Below are 19,743 nucleotides of genomic sequence, written 5' to 3'. Positions count from 1 at the left end.
ACAAAGGCCCCATTCGTTCACACTTAGTCTCTAGCTGTCAAGTAGTAATGCACCGAAACCACAGCTCCCTTTCCACATCCAGGCCCTACAAAACTTTCCATAGTTTACCCCAGACGCTTCACATGCCCAAGTTCAATCCATTGACAGCACGTCGACCCCGGTATACCACATCGTTCCAATTCACTCTATTCCTTGCACGTCTTTCACCCTCCTGCATGTTCAGGCCCCGATCACTCAAAATCTTTTTCACTCCATCTTTCCACCTCCAATTTGGTCTCCCACTTCTCCTCGTTCCCTCCACCTCTGACACATATATCCTCTTGGACAATCATTCTTCACTCATTCTCTCCATGTGAACAATCCATTTCAAAGCACCCTCTTATGCTCTCTCAACCACACTCTTTTTATTTCTACACATCTCACTTACCCTTACATTACTTACTCGATCAAACCACCTCACACCACATATTGTCCTCAAACATCTCATTTCCAGCGCATCCACCCTACTGCGCACAACCCTATCCATAGCCCACGCCTCGCAACCATACAACATTGTTGGAACCACTATTCCTTCAAACATACCCATTTCTGCTTTCCGAGATAATATTCTCGACTTCCAAACATTCATCAAGGCTCCCAGAATTTTCGCCCCCTCCCCCACCTTATGATTCACTTCCGCTTCCATTGTTCCATCCGCTGCCAGATCCACTCCCAGATATCTAAAACACTTTATTTTCTCCAGTTTTTCTCCATTCAAACCTACCTCCCAATTGACTTGACTCTCAACCCTACTGTAAATAATAACCTTGCTCTTATTCACATTTACTCTTAACTTTCTTCTTTCACACACTTTACCAAACTCAGTCACCGGCTTCTGTAGTTTCTCACATGAATCAGCCACCAGCGTTGTATCATCAGCGAACAACAACCCCCATCCATAAACGAATTAAACAACCATGGAGACATCACACAACCCTGCCACAAACCTACATTCACTGAGAACCAATCACTTTCCTCTCTTCCTACACGTACACATGCCTTACATCCTCGATTAAAACTTTTCAATGCTTCTAACAACTTGCCTCCCACACCATATATTCTTAAAATACCTTCCACAGAACATCTCTATCAACTCTATCATATGCCTTCTCCAGATCCAGAAATGCTAAATACAAATCAATTTGCTTTTCTAAGTGCTTCTCACATACATTCTTCAAAGCAAACACCTGATCCACACATCCTCTACCACTTCTGAAACCACACTGTTCTTCCCCAATCTGATGCTCTATACATGCCTTCACCCTCTCAATCAATACCCTCCCTTATAATTTGCCAGGAATACTCAACAAACTTATACCTCTGTAATTTGAGCACTCACTCTTATCACCCTTGCCCTTGTACAATGGCACTATGCAAGCATTCCGCCAATCCTCAGGCACCTCACCATGATTTATACATACATTAAATAACCTTAAGAACCAGTCAACAATACAGTCATCCCTTCTTTTAACAAATTCCACTGCAATACCATCCAAACCTGCTGCCTTACCGGCTTTCATCTTCCGCAAAGTTTTTACTACCTCTTCTCTGTTTACCAAATAATTTTCCCTAACCCTCTCACTTTGCACACCACCTCGACCAAAACTCCCTACATCTGCCACTCTATCATCAAATATATTCAACAAACCTTCAAAATACTCACTCCATCTCATTCTCACATCACCACTACTTGTTATCACCTCCCCATTAGCCCCCTTCACTGAAGTTCCCAGTTGGTCCCTTGTCTGATGCACTTTATTTACCTCCTTCCAAAACATCTTTTTCGTCTACCTGCAATTTAATGGTACTCTCTCACCCCAACTCTCATTTGCCTTCTTTTTCACCTCTTGCACCTTTCTCTTGACCTCCTGTTTCTTTCTTTTATATATCTCCCACTCATTTGCATTTTTTCCCTGCAAAAATCGTCCAAATGCCTCTCTCTTCTCTTTCACTAATAATCTTACTTCTTCATCCCACCACTCACTACCCTTTCTAATCAACCCACCTCCCAAACTTCTCATGCCACAAGCATCTTTTGCGCAAGCCATCACTGCTTCCCTAAATCCATCCCATTCCTCCCCTACTCCCCTTACCTCCTTTGTTCTCACCTTTTTCCATTCTCTACTCAGTCTCTCCTAGTACTTCCTCACACAAGTCTCCTTCCCAAGCTCACTTACTCTACCACTCTCTTCACCCCGACATTCTCTCTTCTTTTCTGAAAACCCCTACAATTCTTCACCTTCGCCTCCACAAGATAATGGTCAGACATCCCTCCAGTTGCAACTCTCAGCACATTAACATCCAAAAGTCTCTCTTTCGCACGCCTGTCAATTAACACGTAATCCAATAGCGCTCTTTGGCCATCTCTCCTACTTATATACATATACTTATGTATATCTCGCTTTTTAAACCAGGTATTCCCAATCACCAGTCCTTTTCCAGCACGTAAATCTACAAGCTCTTCACCATTTCCATTTACAACACTGAACACCCCATGTATACCAATTATTCCCTCAATTGCCACATTACCCACCTTTGCATTCAAATCACCCATCACTATAACCCAATCTTGTGCATCAAAACCACTAACACACTCATTCAGCTGCTCCCAAAACACTTGCCTCTCATGATCTTTCTTCTCATGCCCAGGTGCATATGCACCAATAATCACCCATTTCTCTCCATCAACTTTCAGTTTTAACCATATCAATCTAGAAATTACTTTCTTGCACTCTATCACATACTCCCACAACTCCTGTTTCAGGAGTACTGCTACTCCTTCCCTTGCTCTTGTCCTCTCACTAACCCCTGACTTTACTCCCAAGACATTCCCAAACCACTCTTCCTCTTTACCCTTGAGTTTCGTTTCACTCAGAGCCAAAACATCCAGGTTCCTTTCCTCAAACATACTACCTATCTCTCCTTTTTCCTCATCTTGGTTACATCCACACACATTTAGACACCCCTGTCTAAGCCATCGAAGAGGATGAGCACTCCCCACGTGACTCCTTCTTCTGTTTCCCCTTTTATAAAGTCAAAATACAAGAATGGGTGGGTTTCTGGCCCCCCGCTCCCGTCCCCTTTAGTTGCCTTTTACAACACATGAGGAATGCGTGGTAAGTAATCATTCTTCCATATCCCCAGGGATATACACACACACACACACACACACATATATATATATATATATATATATATATATATATATATATATATATATATATATATATATATATATATATATATATATATATATATATATATATATATATATATATATATATATATATATATATATATATATATATATATATATATATATATATATATATATGTATTGACTGTTGGAGGTTTGTATGATATACACACACACACACATATATATATATATATATATATATATATATATATATATATTCTTCTTCTTTCTTTAAACTATTCGCCATTTCCCGCGTTAGCGAGGTAGCGTTAAGAACACAGGACTGTGCCTTTTTTTGGAATATCCTCACCTGGCCCCCTCTGTTCCTTCTTTTGGAAAATTAAAAAAAAAAAAAAGAGAGGGAGGATTTCCCGCCCCCGCTCCCCCCCTTTTAGTCGCCTTCTACGACACGCAGGAATACTTGGGAAGTATTCTTAATCCCCTATCCCCAGGGATAATATATATATATATATATATATATATTATATTATATATATATAATATATATATATATATATATTATATATATATATATATATATATATATATATATATATATATTTTCCCTTCTTTTAAACTATTCGCCATTTCCCGCGTTAGCGAGGTAAGCGTTAAGAACAGAGGACTGGGCCTTTTTTGGAATATCCTCACCTGGCCCCCTCTGTTCCTTCTTTTGGAAAATTTAAAAAAAAAAAATGAGAGGGAGGATTTCCAGCCCCCCGCTCCCTCCCCTTTTAGTCGCCTTCTACGACATGCAGGGAATACATTATATATATATATATATATATTATATATAATATATATATATATATATATATATTAATATATATATATATATATATATATATATATTATTTTTCTTTTTTTTTTTTTTTTATACTTTGTCGCTGTCTCCCGCGTTTGCGAGGTAGCGCAAGGAAACAGACGAAAGAAATGGCCCAACGCCCCCCCATACACATGTATATACATACGTCCACACACGCAAATATACATACCTACACAGCTTTCCATGTTTACCCAGACGCTTCACATGCCTTGATTCAATCCACTGACAGCACGTCAACCCCGGTATACCACATCGCTCCAATTCACTCTATTCCTTGCCCTCCTTTCACCCTCCTGCATGTTCAGGCCCGATCACACAAAATCTTTTTCACTCCATCTTTCCACCTCCAATTTGGTCTCCCACGTCTCCTCGTTCCCTCCACCTCTGACACATATATCCCCTTGGACAATCATTCTTCACTCATTCTCTCCATGTGAACAAACCATTTCAAAGCACCCTCTTATGCTCTCTCAACCACACTCTTTTTATTTCTACACATCTCACTTACCCTTACATTACTTACTCGATCAAACCACCTCACACCACATATTGTCCTCAAACATCTCATTTCCAGCGCATCCACCCTCCTGCGCACAACCCTATCCATAGCCCACGCCTCGCAACCATACAACATTGTTGGAACCACTATTCCTTCAAACATATCCATTTTTGCTTTCCGAGATAATATTCTCGACTTCCAAACATTCATCAAGGCTCCCAGAATTTTCGCCCCCTCCCCCACCTTATGATTCACTTCCGCTTCCATTGTTCCATCCGCTGCCAGATCCACTCCCAGATATCTAAAACTCTTTATTTTCTCCAGTTTTTCTCCATTCAAACCTACCTCCCAATTGACTTGACCCTCAACCCTACTGTAAATAATAACCTTGCTCTTATTCACATTTACTCTTAACTTTCTTCTTTCACACACTTTACCAAACTCAGTCACCAGCTTCTGCAGTTTCTCACATGAATCAGCCACCAGCGTTGTATCATCAGCGAACAACAACCCCCATCCATAAACGAATTAAACAACCATGGAGACATCACACAACCCTGCCACAAACCTACATTCACTGAAAACCAATCTCTTTCCTCTCTTCCTACACGTACACATGCCTTACATCCTCGATTAAAACTTTTCAATGCTTCTAACAACTTGCCTCCCACACCATATATTCTTAAAATACCTTCCACAGAACATCTCTATCAACTCTATCATATGCCTTCTCCAGATCCAGAAATGCTAAATACAAATCAATTTGCTTTTCTAAGTACTTCTCATATACATTCTTCAAAGCAAACACCTGATCCACACATCCTCTACCACTTCTGAAACCACACTGTTCTTCCCCAATCTGATGCTCTATACATGCCTTCACCCTCTCAATCAATACCCTCCCTTATAATTTGCCAGGAATACTCAACAGACTTATACCTCTGTAATTTGAGCACTCACTCTTATCCCCTTTGCCCTTGTACAATGGCACTATGCAAGCATTCCGCCAATCCTCAGGCACCTCACCATGATTTATACATACATTAAATAACCTTAAGAACCAGTCAACAATACAGTCATCCCCTCTTTTAACAAATTCCACTGCAATACCATCCAAACCTGGTGCTTACCGGCTTTCATCTTCCGCAAAGTTTTTACTACCTCTTCTCTGTTTACCAAATAATTTTCCCTAACCCTCTCACTTTGCACACCACCTCGACCAAAACTCCCTACATCTGCCACTCTATCATCAAATATATTCAACAAACCTTCAAAATACTCACTCCATCTCATTCTCACATCACCACTACTTGTTATCACCTCCCCATTAGCCCCCTTCACTGAAGTTCCCAGTTGGTCCCTTGTCTGATGCACTTTATTTACTTCCTTCCAAAACATCTTTTTCGTCTCCCTGCAATTTAATGGTACTCTCTCACCCCAACTCTCATTTGCCTTCTTTTTCACCTCTTGCACCTTTCTCTTGACCTCCTGTTTCTTTCTTTTATATATCTCCCACTCATTTGCATTTTTTCCCTGCAAAAATCGTCCAAATGCCTCTCTCTTCTCTTTCACTAATAATCTTACTTCTTCATCCCACCACTCACTACCCTTTCTAATCAACCCACCTCCCAAGCTTCTCATGCCACAAGCATCTTTTGCGCAAGCCATCACTGCTTCCCTAAATCCATCCCATTCCTCCCCTACTCCCCTTACCTCCTTTGTTCTCACCTTTTTCCATTCTCTACTCAGTCTCTCCTAGTACTTCCTCACACAAGTCTCCTTCCCAAGCTCACTTACTCTACCACTCTCTTCACCCCAACATTCTCTCTTCTTTTCTGAAAACCCCTATAATTCTTCACCTTCGCCTCCACAAGATAATGGTCAGACATCCCTCCAGTTGCAACTCTCAGCACATTAACATCCAAAAGTCTCTCTTTCGCACGCCTGTCAATTAACACGTAATCCAATAGCGCTCTTTGGCCATCTCTCCGACTTATATACATATACTTATGTATATCTCGCTTTTTAAACCAGGTATTCCCAATCACCAGTCCTTTTTCAGCACGTAAATCTACAAGCTCTTCACCATTTCCATTTACAACACTGAACACCCCATGTATACCAATTATTCCCTCAATTGCCACATTACCCACCTTTGCATTCAAATCACCCATCACTATAACCCAATCTTGTGCATCAAAACCACTAACACCTTTCTAACACCTTTTTTCTCATGCCCAGGTGCATATGCACCAATAATCACCCATTTCTCTCCATCAACTTTCAGTTTTAACCATATCAATCTAGAAATTACTTTCTTGCACTCTATCACATACTCCCACAACTCCTGTTTCAGGAGTACTGCTACTCCTTCCCTTGCTCTTGTCCTCTCACTAACCCCTGACTTTACTCCCAAGACATTCCCAAACCACTCTTCCTCTTTACCCTTGAGTTTCGTTTCACTCAGAGCCAAAACATCCAGGTTCCTTTCCTCAAACATACTACCTATCTCTCCTTTTTTCTCATCTTGGTTACATCCACACACATTTAGACACCCCTGTCTAAGCCATCGAAGAGGATGAGCACTCCCCACGTGACTCCTTCTTCTGTTTCCCCTTTTATAAAGTCAAAATACAAGAAGGGGTGGGTTTCTGGCCCCCCGCTCCCGTCCCCTTTAGTTGCCTTTTACAACACATGAGGAATGCGTGGTAAGTAATCATTCTTCCCTATCCCCAGGGATATACACACACACACACACACACACACACACATATATATATATATATATATATATATATATATATATATATATATATATATATATATATATATATATATATATATATATATATATATATATATATATATATATATATAATATATATATATATATATATATATATATATATATATATATATATATATATATATATATATATGTATTGACTGTTGGAGGTTTGTATGATATACACACACATATATATATATATATATATATATATATATATATATATATTCTTCTTCTTTCTTTTAAACTATTCGCCATTTCCCGCGTTAGCGAGGTAGCGTTAAGAACACAGGACTGTGCCTTTTTTTGGAATATCCTCACCTGGCCCCCTCTGTTCCTTCTTTTGGAAAATTAAAAAAAAAAAAAAAAGAGAGGGGAGGATTTCCCGCCCCCGCTCCCCCCCCTTTTAGTCGCCTTCTACGACACGCAGGGAATACTTGGGAAGTATTCTTAATCCCCTATCCCCAGGGATAATATATATATATATATATATATATATATATATATATATATATATATATATATATATATATATATATATATATATATATATATATATATATATATATATTTTCCCTTCTTTTAAACTATTCGCCATTTCCCGCGTTAGCGAGGTAGCGTTAAGAACAGAGGACTGGGCCTTTTTTGGAATATCCTCACCTGGCCCCCTCTGTTCCTTCTTTTGGAAAATTTAAAAAAAAAAAATGAGAGGGGAGGATTTCCAGCCCCCCGCTCCCTCCCCTTTTAGTCGCCTTCTACGACATGCAGGGAATACATATATATATATATATATATATATATATATATATATATATATATATATATATATATATATATATATATATATATATATATATATATTTTTCTTTTTTTTTTTTTTTATACTTTGTCGCTGTCTCCCGCGTTTGCGAGGTAGCGCAAGGAAACAGACGAAAGAAATGGCCCAACGCCCCCCCATACACATGTATATACATACGTCCACACACGCAAATATACATACCTACACAGCTTTCCATGGTTTACCCCAGACGCTTCACATGCCTTGATTCAATCCACTGACAGCACGTCAACCCCGGTATACCACATCGCTCCAATTCACTCTATTCCTTGCCCTCCTTTCACCCTCCTGCATGTTCAGGCCCCGATCACACAAAATCTTTTTCACTCCATCTTTCCACCTCCAATTTGGTCTCCCTCTTCTCCTTGCTCCCTCCACCTCCAACACATATATCCTCTTGGTCAATCTTTCCTCACTCATCCTCTCCATGTGCCCAAACCACTTCAAAACACCCTCTTCTGCTCTCTCAACCACGCTCTTTTTATTTCCACACATCTCTCTTACCCTTACGTTACTCACTCGATCAAACCACCTCACACCACACATTGTCCTCAAACATCTCATTTCCAGCACATCCATCCTCCTGCGCACAACTCTATCCATAGCCCACGCCTCGCAACCATACAACATTTTTGGAACCACTATTCCTTCAAACACACCCATTTTTGCTTTCCGAGATAATGTTCTCGACTTCCACACATTCTTCAAGGCCCCCAGAATTTTCGCCCCCTCCCCCACCCTATGAACCACTTCCGCTTCCATGGTTCCATCCGCTGCCAGATCCACTCCCAAATATCTAAAACACTTCACTTCCTCCAGTTTTTCTCCATTCAAACTCACCTCCCAATTGACTTGACCCTCAACCCTACTGTACCTAATAACCTTGCTCTTATTCACATTTACTCTTAACTTTCTTCTTTCACACACTTTACCAAACTCAGTCACCAGCTTCTGCAGTTTCTCACATGAATCAGCCACCAGCGCTGTATATATATATATATATATATATATATATATATATATATATATATATATATATATATATATATATATATATATATATATATATATATATATATATATAATATATATATATATATATATATATATATATATATATATATATATATATATATATATATATATATATATATATATATATATATATATATATATATATATATATATATATATATATATATATATATATATATATATATATATATATATATATATATATATATATATATATATATATATATATATATATATATATATATATATATATATATATATATATATATATATATGTACATATATATATATATATATATATATATATATATATATATATATATATATATATATATATATATATATATATATATATATATATATATATATATATATATATATATCACGATATATACCATGTATGAACTGTATAGGTATGTGTATGTGCGTGTGTGGACTTGTATGTATGTGTATGTGTATGTCCCTGGGTTGGGCAATTCTTTCGTCTTTTCCTTGCGCTGCCTCGCTAACGCGGGAGACAGCGGCAAAGTATAGTAGAAGAATAATAATTATAAACAAAAAAGAAAAAAAATTACATTTGTTTATGAATTTATTTCACCCATGACTAATGTGTACCAGATTCTCTCAGCATATAACATATATGATTTTTCTCAATATCAGTGAAAATTTAAAAGAAATTAGATTAAGAAATTTCTAACATCGAAAAATTCCAAAAAAAAAATATATAACATGAAAATACGCCATCTAAACAAGCAACAATCGCGTATCTTACCTTCCAGAGTTTTCTTGTATTGCTCGCAGGTGAAATGAGATGTCCAGAATTTGTCTTGATCCCCGGGGGACGTCTTGATCCCGGGGGACAGACATGCTGGGATATGCCTTGTAGACCCGGCACATATTAGCTGATGCTGCCACATTTTCGTTCTTGTTTTGATAACTTGGCCGCAGACATAGCTGGATGCGTCTGCCTGATGCTTGCAGCTTCTAGATACCATCTCAGAAAAATGTATCCATTAAGGCAGCTAGATCTAATCTGAGCTGGTTGGCTTAAGGCTCTTATATCTATACTACCATTTGTATTGCTGAAACTTCTAGAAAGTTCTAGATCAACTACTCAGCAGTGAACCTATCTGGAATGTTCCGAAAAATATGTAAATCTCAAAACTTTTTTCTCCTGATCACATAGGCAAAGTTTCAAGGGAATGATAGTCATTTTCTATACTTATAGACATAATCAATTAGAAAACAACACTTATTACCCAGGAACAATAGTAGATTTTAGAAATTTTACACTGTGCTATGAGATGTAAACTTTCTAAAAGCACAAAAGCTTTTTCAATCTATCTTAAACTAGTGCAAAAATGAATGTACTTATTATAGTTCATGACCCCTAAGCATGATAATAATTTAAGGAAAATCATTTTCTAACGCTGATTACAGTATGAAACCATTTGATGATCCCACAGGTGGTGATGGCAGTGATGGCTAGGCTGAAGAAATCCCCAAGACTGTCTGCGGTACTGTTTTCAGCGTTGTTGTGGCACTTCACTCTTGTTGGAGCGGAGAGAGGTACGCAGCGAAAAGTCCTGTTGCATCACCAGCCCTCAAGCTTGACTTACACACCTCATGAGGATAGACCATCTGGTCAGCAGCAAGTTGAAAACTACCTGGAAGCCGACTTTTCTCTGGGTCATAATCATCAAACCATATCACAGAAAAAGGATGAGGAACCATTATCTTTGAGGCCAACAACTTCAGCTGATGCTCAGACGGAGGCACCAGGAGCTGAGGAAGTGGAAGAGCGTTGTCGGACAACCAAATGTATTGTAAAGTCTAAATACAAAGGTGTACCACTAATAGAGACGGCCCAAGACATAGCTACATGGAAAACTGGGACAAAAAGCAACATTATAAATGGCACGAAAATCCAAGAAGAGTTATATAGTGGGCAGATGGGACCAGAGTCTCGTTCCTCCTCTTCAACTACCCTGAGCCAGTTAGTGGAAGAACTTACCACTAGACGTAGAGCTGTCCTCCGTCATCTTCATCGTCAACGGAGAGACGACACAGAGGTGGCGAATGGTGACATCGAAGTCCCCAGAAACTCCTATTTCGTGTTATGTGACCATCCACCTCGTAAGTTCTCTCCATCTTTCAACGGCCACTCGAATGTCTGTGCAGATAGACAGGATATAAAAACCTACAGTTTTAATACTTATAAGTTCTGCTTTGATGTTTACTCCAGAATTTGGAATAAGAATTTGAAATATTATCCAATTAAAACTGATGACAATACTGAATACAGAATCTATACTGACAGAGATTATATTAGTATTTGTTTACCACTGCTTTATAGGTTCAATCATTGTAAAGTACACAAATTTCTTACAATTTGTAGCAATAATACAATCTTAATCGATCCTTATAATTGTCCAGTGCGAAGGAATCGAGAAGAATATTTCATTTCCATGGTGTTCTGGAATTATTATGACGGTGAGACGGATTGCTTAGAGAAAATTTGTGATGGTACGTATGAGGTGATTGTAAGGGAGGTAAATGGAGTCAAAGTTATGATAGAAAACTTGGCCACTGTTCATGAAGGTATAACTTGCTGGCAGGCAATGTATCCTTTGAATCATTTTAAGTATCAAGAAAAAAAAGTATATATAACCAACAACATACACTGGCCATGCTGCTATACCATGTATAGAGTGACTTGGGCGCGCGACCCTGGAGAGCATGGGCTGCACGGTGGCTGGAGTTACTTACCAGGGACCTGCTTGGCAGGTGAAGTGGCGCTGGTGGTGATGGTGGCGGGTGTGGCCATAAGTGGGGTGGTGGGGAACCTGCTGGTGGTGACAGTGATGGTGAGAGGTGCACACAGGGGCCAACCATCCGGTATGCTCCGCATGTCTCTCGCCTTCTCCAACCTCCTCATTTCCCTTTTCGTCGTGGTCCCATCACTGTATTATCACCTGGTGCCCTTCTTGGCTCCCCCACACATTTCTATCTGGGAGTCTGGCAATATTTTCATCTTTGCAGATAACTTCCTAACCGTAGATAAAGGGCTTCCTGTCTTTCAAGGTGTGTTGTATGGTGTGTGTTCCATTGTGTGTCTTATGACAACCTTCATATTGAGTGTCGAGAGGCTTATTTTGACATGGCGACCACTCAGGTATAGAGATTATTTCACAGTGCCGAGAATCAAGGTTTTCATAGCATTAACCTGGATGACAGCCACACTACACACACTTATTTTGATTGTTGACGAAGATGGTGACTTCTCTACGACATGGGACACCATTCTCAAATTACCCCTGGGTATTAACAGCTATAAATGGAACAACTGGATATACTCAACGAATATAGTGAATTTGTTGTTCCTTACATTGATGTGTATCTCGTCAATAACTTTCTCTGTTATAGCCATCATAAACTTTGTGCGTGAGCAGGTGCGGGTGACGGCAGAGTGGCGAGCCTTGGAGATGAGGGTGTCAGGACCCATCAGGGAGGAGAACATCCGTATAGTAACGTCACAGTTGATCATTACCCATCTTTTTCTTCTGTCCGTCTTTCCAATGGGTGTTGCATTTGTAGCAAGCTTTACCATGCCATCAGTAAATGCGTTACACACGTATTTATCGCTGTGGCTCTTTTTGGCAAGCACAGGATGGAACCCCTGGATCTACAATATGCGCAGTCAACAGTTCCAGCAGGATGTTCGCTCAACTCTGCAGGCAGTGAAAGCCATGCTGACGCAAGTTCTCTGTTGTGTATATCAGCCATGAGGCAAGACATTTCATTTACTTATGCTTCAAGATCATTGTAAGAATAATGAAAAGATATAACTATGGTTTTCACTGAGTGTGCAGAAAGATATCTCTAGGCACATTGTGAAAAAGAACGTCTTCAGCGACAGATTTAAGAAAATTGGATGTGACTTTACATAATATGTGTATCTAGAGATCAGTTCCTGATGTTCTGTGAATGTACATGGGCTTGTGTATACTCATACATGTAAACATACACGCGTCTACCGCCCTTACCCAAGATTGTCCACTTCCAGTGAGTTCGTGAAAGAGATATGTTTTAGATAACTTAACAGATAAACTAGTGAACCATTGACTGTGTGAGATGTTTGAGAGGTTTATGTCGGAGCTGCGCGTCGCTTTTCTGTGAACACCCTGACACTGACATACCCCGAACAGTGGAAGCGTGAAGGAGCGGTTCTCTAAGAATCTCCAGAATGGTCCAATGAGCGATCGTCTTGTGTAAACAACAACCCGGTCCTCACCCTGTCACAAAGATAAAAACTTACGCTGAAGGACGTCCAGTAGGGCAATCGTCTTGCACTAACCAGTGCTCAGTGAGGTATTAGTGCCTGATATTATCAATGTCTTAACCCATAAACAAGTGCACAGCTAAGCAAGCAAATGATTTTGTTTTTCCATAGTCATATGTATGTCAGTTACTATATAACGGTAAAACAACCAGTGTGAAAATATACATCGCTTAATGTTTATATAATGATATTCATATAAAAATGTGTGTCAACACGATGATACTGCAATTCAACCAATATGTAACTTTGCATCACTAAATGTTCACCAATAAATCCATGATGTAAATCAACACAAAATCATTGCAGTCAACCAAGATGTAATCTTATATAATTTGAGGTTTGAGTAATTACCACAGAGTACGATGTGTACGTACATAATATAGAATTTCCCAGGTAATTCTTCTCCTACTATGTAATTATACCTCATCCAACCCTACCTGGTGCTTTTGCTCTTGTTGGACACATTAACTACTTACTATTGTAGCCCACTTCCCCAACCCACTCCAAGTTCTGTAATTTCTCAACAACATATTTTCACCTTGAAATCAATATACCGTTTATCTATCATACAAATAGGAGAGAAAGAATACTTCGCACGTACTCCCCGCTTGTCGCAAAAAGGCAACTGAAGGGGGCGGAAGCTAGGGGCTAGAAACCCTCCCTTCCTCGTATTTTAACTTTCTAAAAGGGGAAACGGAAGGAGTCAATCGGGGAGTGCTCATCCTCCTCGAAGGCTCAGATTGGGGTGTCTAAATGTGTATGGATGTAACCAGGATGAGAGAAAAGGAGAGACTGGTAGCATGCTTAAGGAAAGGATCCTGGATGTTTAGGCTCTGAGTGAAACGAAGCTCAAGGGTTAAGGGGAAGAGTGGTTTGGGAATGTCTTGGGAGTGAAGTCAGTGGTTGGTGACAGGACAAGAGCATAGGAATGAGTAGCACTGCTCCTGATGCAGAAGTTATGGGAGTATGTGATGCAGTGTAAGAAAGTAAAATCTACACTGATATGGGGAAAACTGAAAGTGGATGGAGAGAAATGGATGATTACTGGTGTCTATGCACCTGTTCATAAAAAGAAAGATCAAAATAGGAAAGTTTTATGGGAAATCGGGTTACAGTGATTGGTGATTTGAATGTAAAGGTGAGTAATGTGGCAGTTGAGGGTATAATTGGTGTACATGGGGAAATTAGTGTTGTAAATGGAAATGGTGAAGAGCTTGAAGATTCGTGTGCTGAAAAAATACTGGCGATTGGTATTAACTGGTTTAAAAAGAGGGATATACGTATACATATATATATATATTGGAAAGGATCACAATTTTGCGCGTGATCAAGATATTCCTATGAGTACACGGTGAAAATGAAACACGAAAAGTTCCCAAGTGCACTCTCGTGTAATAATCACATCTCTTCGATGTATATCAACTGACTGTTATATTTCTCTCTTGTGTCTCCCCTGATGATGCGATCATTACACGAAAGTGCACTTGGGAACTTTTCGTGTTTCATTCTCACCGTGGACCCATAGGAATATATATATATATATATATATATATATATATATATATATATATATATATATATATATACATATATGTATATATACGAATAAAGTGTATATGAACGCGCACCTTCATAGAACATACAAACCTCCAACAGCCAGGATCGAACCTGGGACCCCTTGTGCAAGAGGCAGGCATGCTAACCGCTAGGCTAAGGGACTGTATTATATTTATCCTCTTGGTCAATCTTTCCTCACTCATTCTCTCCATGTGCCCAAACCATTTCAAAACACCCTCTTCTGCTCTCTCAACCACGCTCTTTTTATTTCCACACATCTCTCTTACCCTTCCATTACTTACTCGATCAAACCACCTCACACCACAAATTGTCCTCAAACATCTCATTTCCAGCACATCCATCCTCCTGCGCACAACTCTATCCATAGCCCACGCCTCGCAACCATACAACATTGTTGGAACCACTATTCCTTCAAACATACCCATTTTTGCTTTCCGAGATGATGTTCTCGACTTCCACACATTCTTCAAGGCTCCCAGGATTTTCGCACCATCCCCCACCCTATGATTCACTTCCGCTTCCATGGTTCTATCCGCTGTCAGATCCACTCCCAGATATCTAAAACACTTTTCTTCCTCCAGTTTTTCTCCATTCAAACTTACCTCCCAATTGACTTGACCCTCAACCCTACTGTACCTAATAACCTTGCTCTTATTCACATTTACTCTTAACTTTTTTCTTTCACACACTTTACCAAACTCAGTCACCAGCTTCTGCAGTTTCTCACATAAATCAGCCACCAGCGCTGTATCATCAGCGAACAACAACTGACTCACTTCCCAAGCTCTCTCATCCACAACAGACTTCATACTTGCCCCTATATATATATATATATATATATATATATATATATATATATATATATATATATATATATATATATATATATATATATATATATATATATATATATATATATATATATATATATATATATATATATATATATATATATATATATATATATATATATATATATATATATATACATATATATATATATATTTATATATATATATATATATATATATATATATATATATATATATATATATATATATATATATATATATATATATATATATATATATATATATATATATATATATATATATATATATATATATATATATATATATATATATATATATATGTATATATATATATATATATATATATATATATACATATATATATATATATATATATATATATATATATATATATATTTATATATATATATATATATATATATATATATATAAATATATATATATATATATATATATATATATATATATATATATATATATATATATATATATATATATATATATACATAGAGAGAGAAAGAGAGAGAGAGAGAGAGAGAGAGAGATGTATATATTATCTTTTTTAATTACACATAGTTGTAAAAAAGAACAGGACAAGAATCAAATGCCTTGTTTGATCACGTCTAAAACTACGATCATTGTATTAACTGGAGTAATGCCATCTTACTTATTAACTTTACCACGAGAAATATCATTGAATCTTCTATTATTAGATACACAAAAAATTATAACCTTAATATTACTAAGTGTCTATACAAATTGCATAGGTTTATTGTTGATGAAATTTGTAAAAAATCCCCCTTCTTATTCTCATAATAAGTTTATGATGCGCTCGTAGTCTGTTTTGGACAATCACTTGTTTACCAAATGGCGTCCTACCTACGTCTCTTCGTTGTACATCAGCTAAATTATATTTCTTTCTTGAAGCTCCCCTGAAGATATGATTATTACACGAAAGTGCGCTTGGGAACTTATCGTGTTTCATTTTCTGGGGATAGGGGATGAAGAATATTGCCCACGTGGTCCTTACTTCTCGTACAAGGCAATTAAAAGGGGTGGAACAGGAGGAATGAAATCTTCTGTATCGATATCATTTTTTCCGAAAGAAGAAACAGAGAAGAGGGCCAAGTAAGGATTTTTCTCTAAGCCTCAGTCATCTACTCTTAAGGCAAACTCGGTAACGTGGGGAATGTCGAATATATATGTATACATATATATATATATATATATATATATATATATATATATATATATATATATATATATATATATATATATATATATATATATATATATATATAAAATGTAAGAACAAAGGAGGTAAGGGGAGTGGCGGAGGAATGGGATGTATTTAGGGAATCAGTGATGGATTGCGCAAAAGATGCTTGTGGCATGAGAAGCGTGGGAGATGGGCGCATTAGAAAGGGTAGTGAGTGGTGCGATGAAGAGGTAAGATTATTAGTGAAAGAGAAGAGAGGCGCATTCGGATGATTTTTGCAGGGAAATAATGCAAATGAGTGGGAGAGGTATAAAAGTAAGAGGCAGGAGGTCAAGAGAAAGGTCCAAGAGGTGAAAAAGAGGGCAAATGAGAGTTAGGGTGAGAGAGTATACTTAGATTTTAGGGAGAATAAAAAGATGTTTTCGAAGGAAGTAAATAAAGTGCGTAAGACAAGGAAACAAATGGGAACTTCAGTGAAGGGGGCTAATAGGGAGGTGACAAGTAGTGGTGATGTGAGAAAGAGATGGAGTGAGTATTTTGAAGGTTAGTTGAATGTGTTTGATGATAGAGTGGCAGACATAGGGTGTTTTGGTCGAAGTGGTGTGCAAAGTGAGAGGGTTAGGGAGGGTGATTTGGTAGAGAAGAGGCAGTAAAAGTTTTGGGGAAGATGAAAGCCGGCAAGGCAGCGGGTTTGGATGGTATTACAGTGGAATTTATTAATTAAGTGGGTGACAGTATTGTTGACTGGTTGGTAATGTTATTTAATGGATGTACGATTCATGGTGAAGGGCCTGAGGATTAGCGGAATGCTTGCATAGTGCCACTGTACAAAGACAAAGTGGATAAGAGTGAGTGCTCAAATTACAGAGGTATAAGTTTGTTGAGTATTCCTGGTAGATTATATGGGAGGGTATTGATTGAGAAGGTGAAGGCATGTAGAGAGCATCAGATTGGGGAAGAGCAGTGTGGTTTCAGAAGTGGTAGGGAATGTGTGGATCAGGTGTTTCCTTTGAAGATTGTATGTGAGAAATACTTAGAAAAACAAATGGATTTGTATGTAGCATTTATGAATCTGGAGAAGGCATGATAGAGTTGATAGAGATGCTCTGTGGAAGGTATTAAGAATATATGGTGTGGGAGGCAAGTTGTTAGAAGCAGTGAAAAGTTTTCATCAAGTATGTAAGGCATGTGTACGTGTAGGAAGAGACGAAAGTGATTGGTTCTCAGTGAATGTAGGTTTGCGGCAGGAATGTGTGATGTCTCCATGGTTGTTTAATTTTTTTATGGATGGGGTTGTTAGGGAGGTGAATGCAAGAGTTTTGGAAAGAGGGGCAAGTATGCTGTCTGTTGTGGATGAGAGAGCTTGGGAAGTGAGTCAGTTGTTGTTCGCTGATGATACAACGCTGGTGGCTGATTCATGTGAGAAACTGCAGAAGCTGGTGACTGAGTTTGGTAAAGTGTGTGAAAGAAGAAAGTTAAGAGTAAATGTGAATAACAGCAAGGTTATTAGGTACAGTAGGGTTCAGGGTCAAGTCAATTGGGAGGTAAGTTTGAATGGAGAAAAACTGGAGGAAGTAAAGTGTTTTAGATATCTGGGAGTGGATCTGGCAGCGGATGGAACCATGGAAGCGGAAGTGAATCATAGGGTGGGGGAGGGGGTGAAAATCCTGGGAGCCTTTAAGAATGTGTGGAAGTCGAAAACATTATCTCGGAAAGCAAAAATGGGTATGTTTGAAGGAATAGTGGTTCCAACAATGTTGTTTGGTTGCGAGGCGTGGGCTATGGATAGAGTTGTGCGCAGGACCGTGGATGTGCTGGAAATGAGATGTTTGAGGACAATGTGTGGTGTGAGGTGGTTTGATCGAGTAAGTAATGTAAGGGTAAGAGAGATGTGTGGTGATAAAAAGAGCGTGGTTGAGAGAGCAAAAGCGGAGTTTTGAAATGGTTTGGGCACATGGAGAGAATGAGTGACGAAAGATTGACAAAGAGGATATATGTGTCTGAGGTGGAGGGAACGAGGAGAAGTTGGAGACCAAATTGGAGGTGGAAAGATGGAAAGAAAAAGATTTTGAGTAATCGGGGCCTGAACACGCAGGAGGGTGAAAGGCGGGCAAGGAATAGAGTGAATGGGATCGATGTGGTATACCGGGGTTGACGTGCTATCAGTGGATTGAATCAGGGCATATGAAGCGTCTGGGGTATACCATGGAAAGTTGTGTGGGGCCTGGATGTGGAAAGGAAGCTGTGGTTTCGGGCATTATTGCGTGACAGCTAGAGACTGAGTTCGAACGAATGGGGCCTTTGTTGTCTTTTCCTAGCGCTACCTCGTACACATGAGGGGGGAGGGGGATGTTATTCCATGTGTGGCGAGGTGGCGATGGGAATGAATAAAGGCAAACAGTGTGAATTGTGTGCAAGGGTATATATGTATGTGTCTGTGTGTGTATATATATTTGTATATTGAGAAGTATAGGTATGTATATTTCCATATGTGGACGTGTATGTATATACATGTGTATGGGGGTGGATTGGGCCATTTCTTTCGTT

The 19,743-nt window shown here is 38.5% G+C and overlaps 1 protein-coding gene across 1 annotated transcript in view; it reads left to right on the top strand.

The window, feature by feature from the left end:
* Nucleotides 1-13,863, top strand: part of LOC139766162 (uncharacterized) — a 37,300-nt gene extending 23,437 nt beyond the window's left edge. The window contains exon 2 of the mRNA XM_071694432.1: nucleotides 10,691-13,863. Within this exon, the coding sequence (XP_071550533.1) occupies nucleotides 10,691-13,012 (2,322 nt within the window). The 3' untranslated portion in view covers nucleotides 13,013-13,863. The remainder of the gene's footprint in view (nucleotides 1-10,690) is intronic.
* The last annotated feature ends 5,880 nt before the right edge of the window (nucleotides 13,864-19,743 follow it).

The sequence above is a fragment of the Panulirus ornatus genome, chromosome 57, assembly GCF_036320965.1.
Source record: "Panulirus ornatus isolate Po-2019 chromosome 57, ASM3632096v1, whole genome shotgun sequence".
Lineage (NCBI taxonomy): Eukaryota > Metazoa > Arthropoda > Malacostraca > Decapoda > Palinuridae > Panulirus > Panulirus ornatus.
The sequence above is the reverse complement of the archived record's forward strand: the minus strand, read 5'-3'. Positions and strand labels throughout refer to the sequence as shown.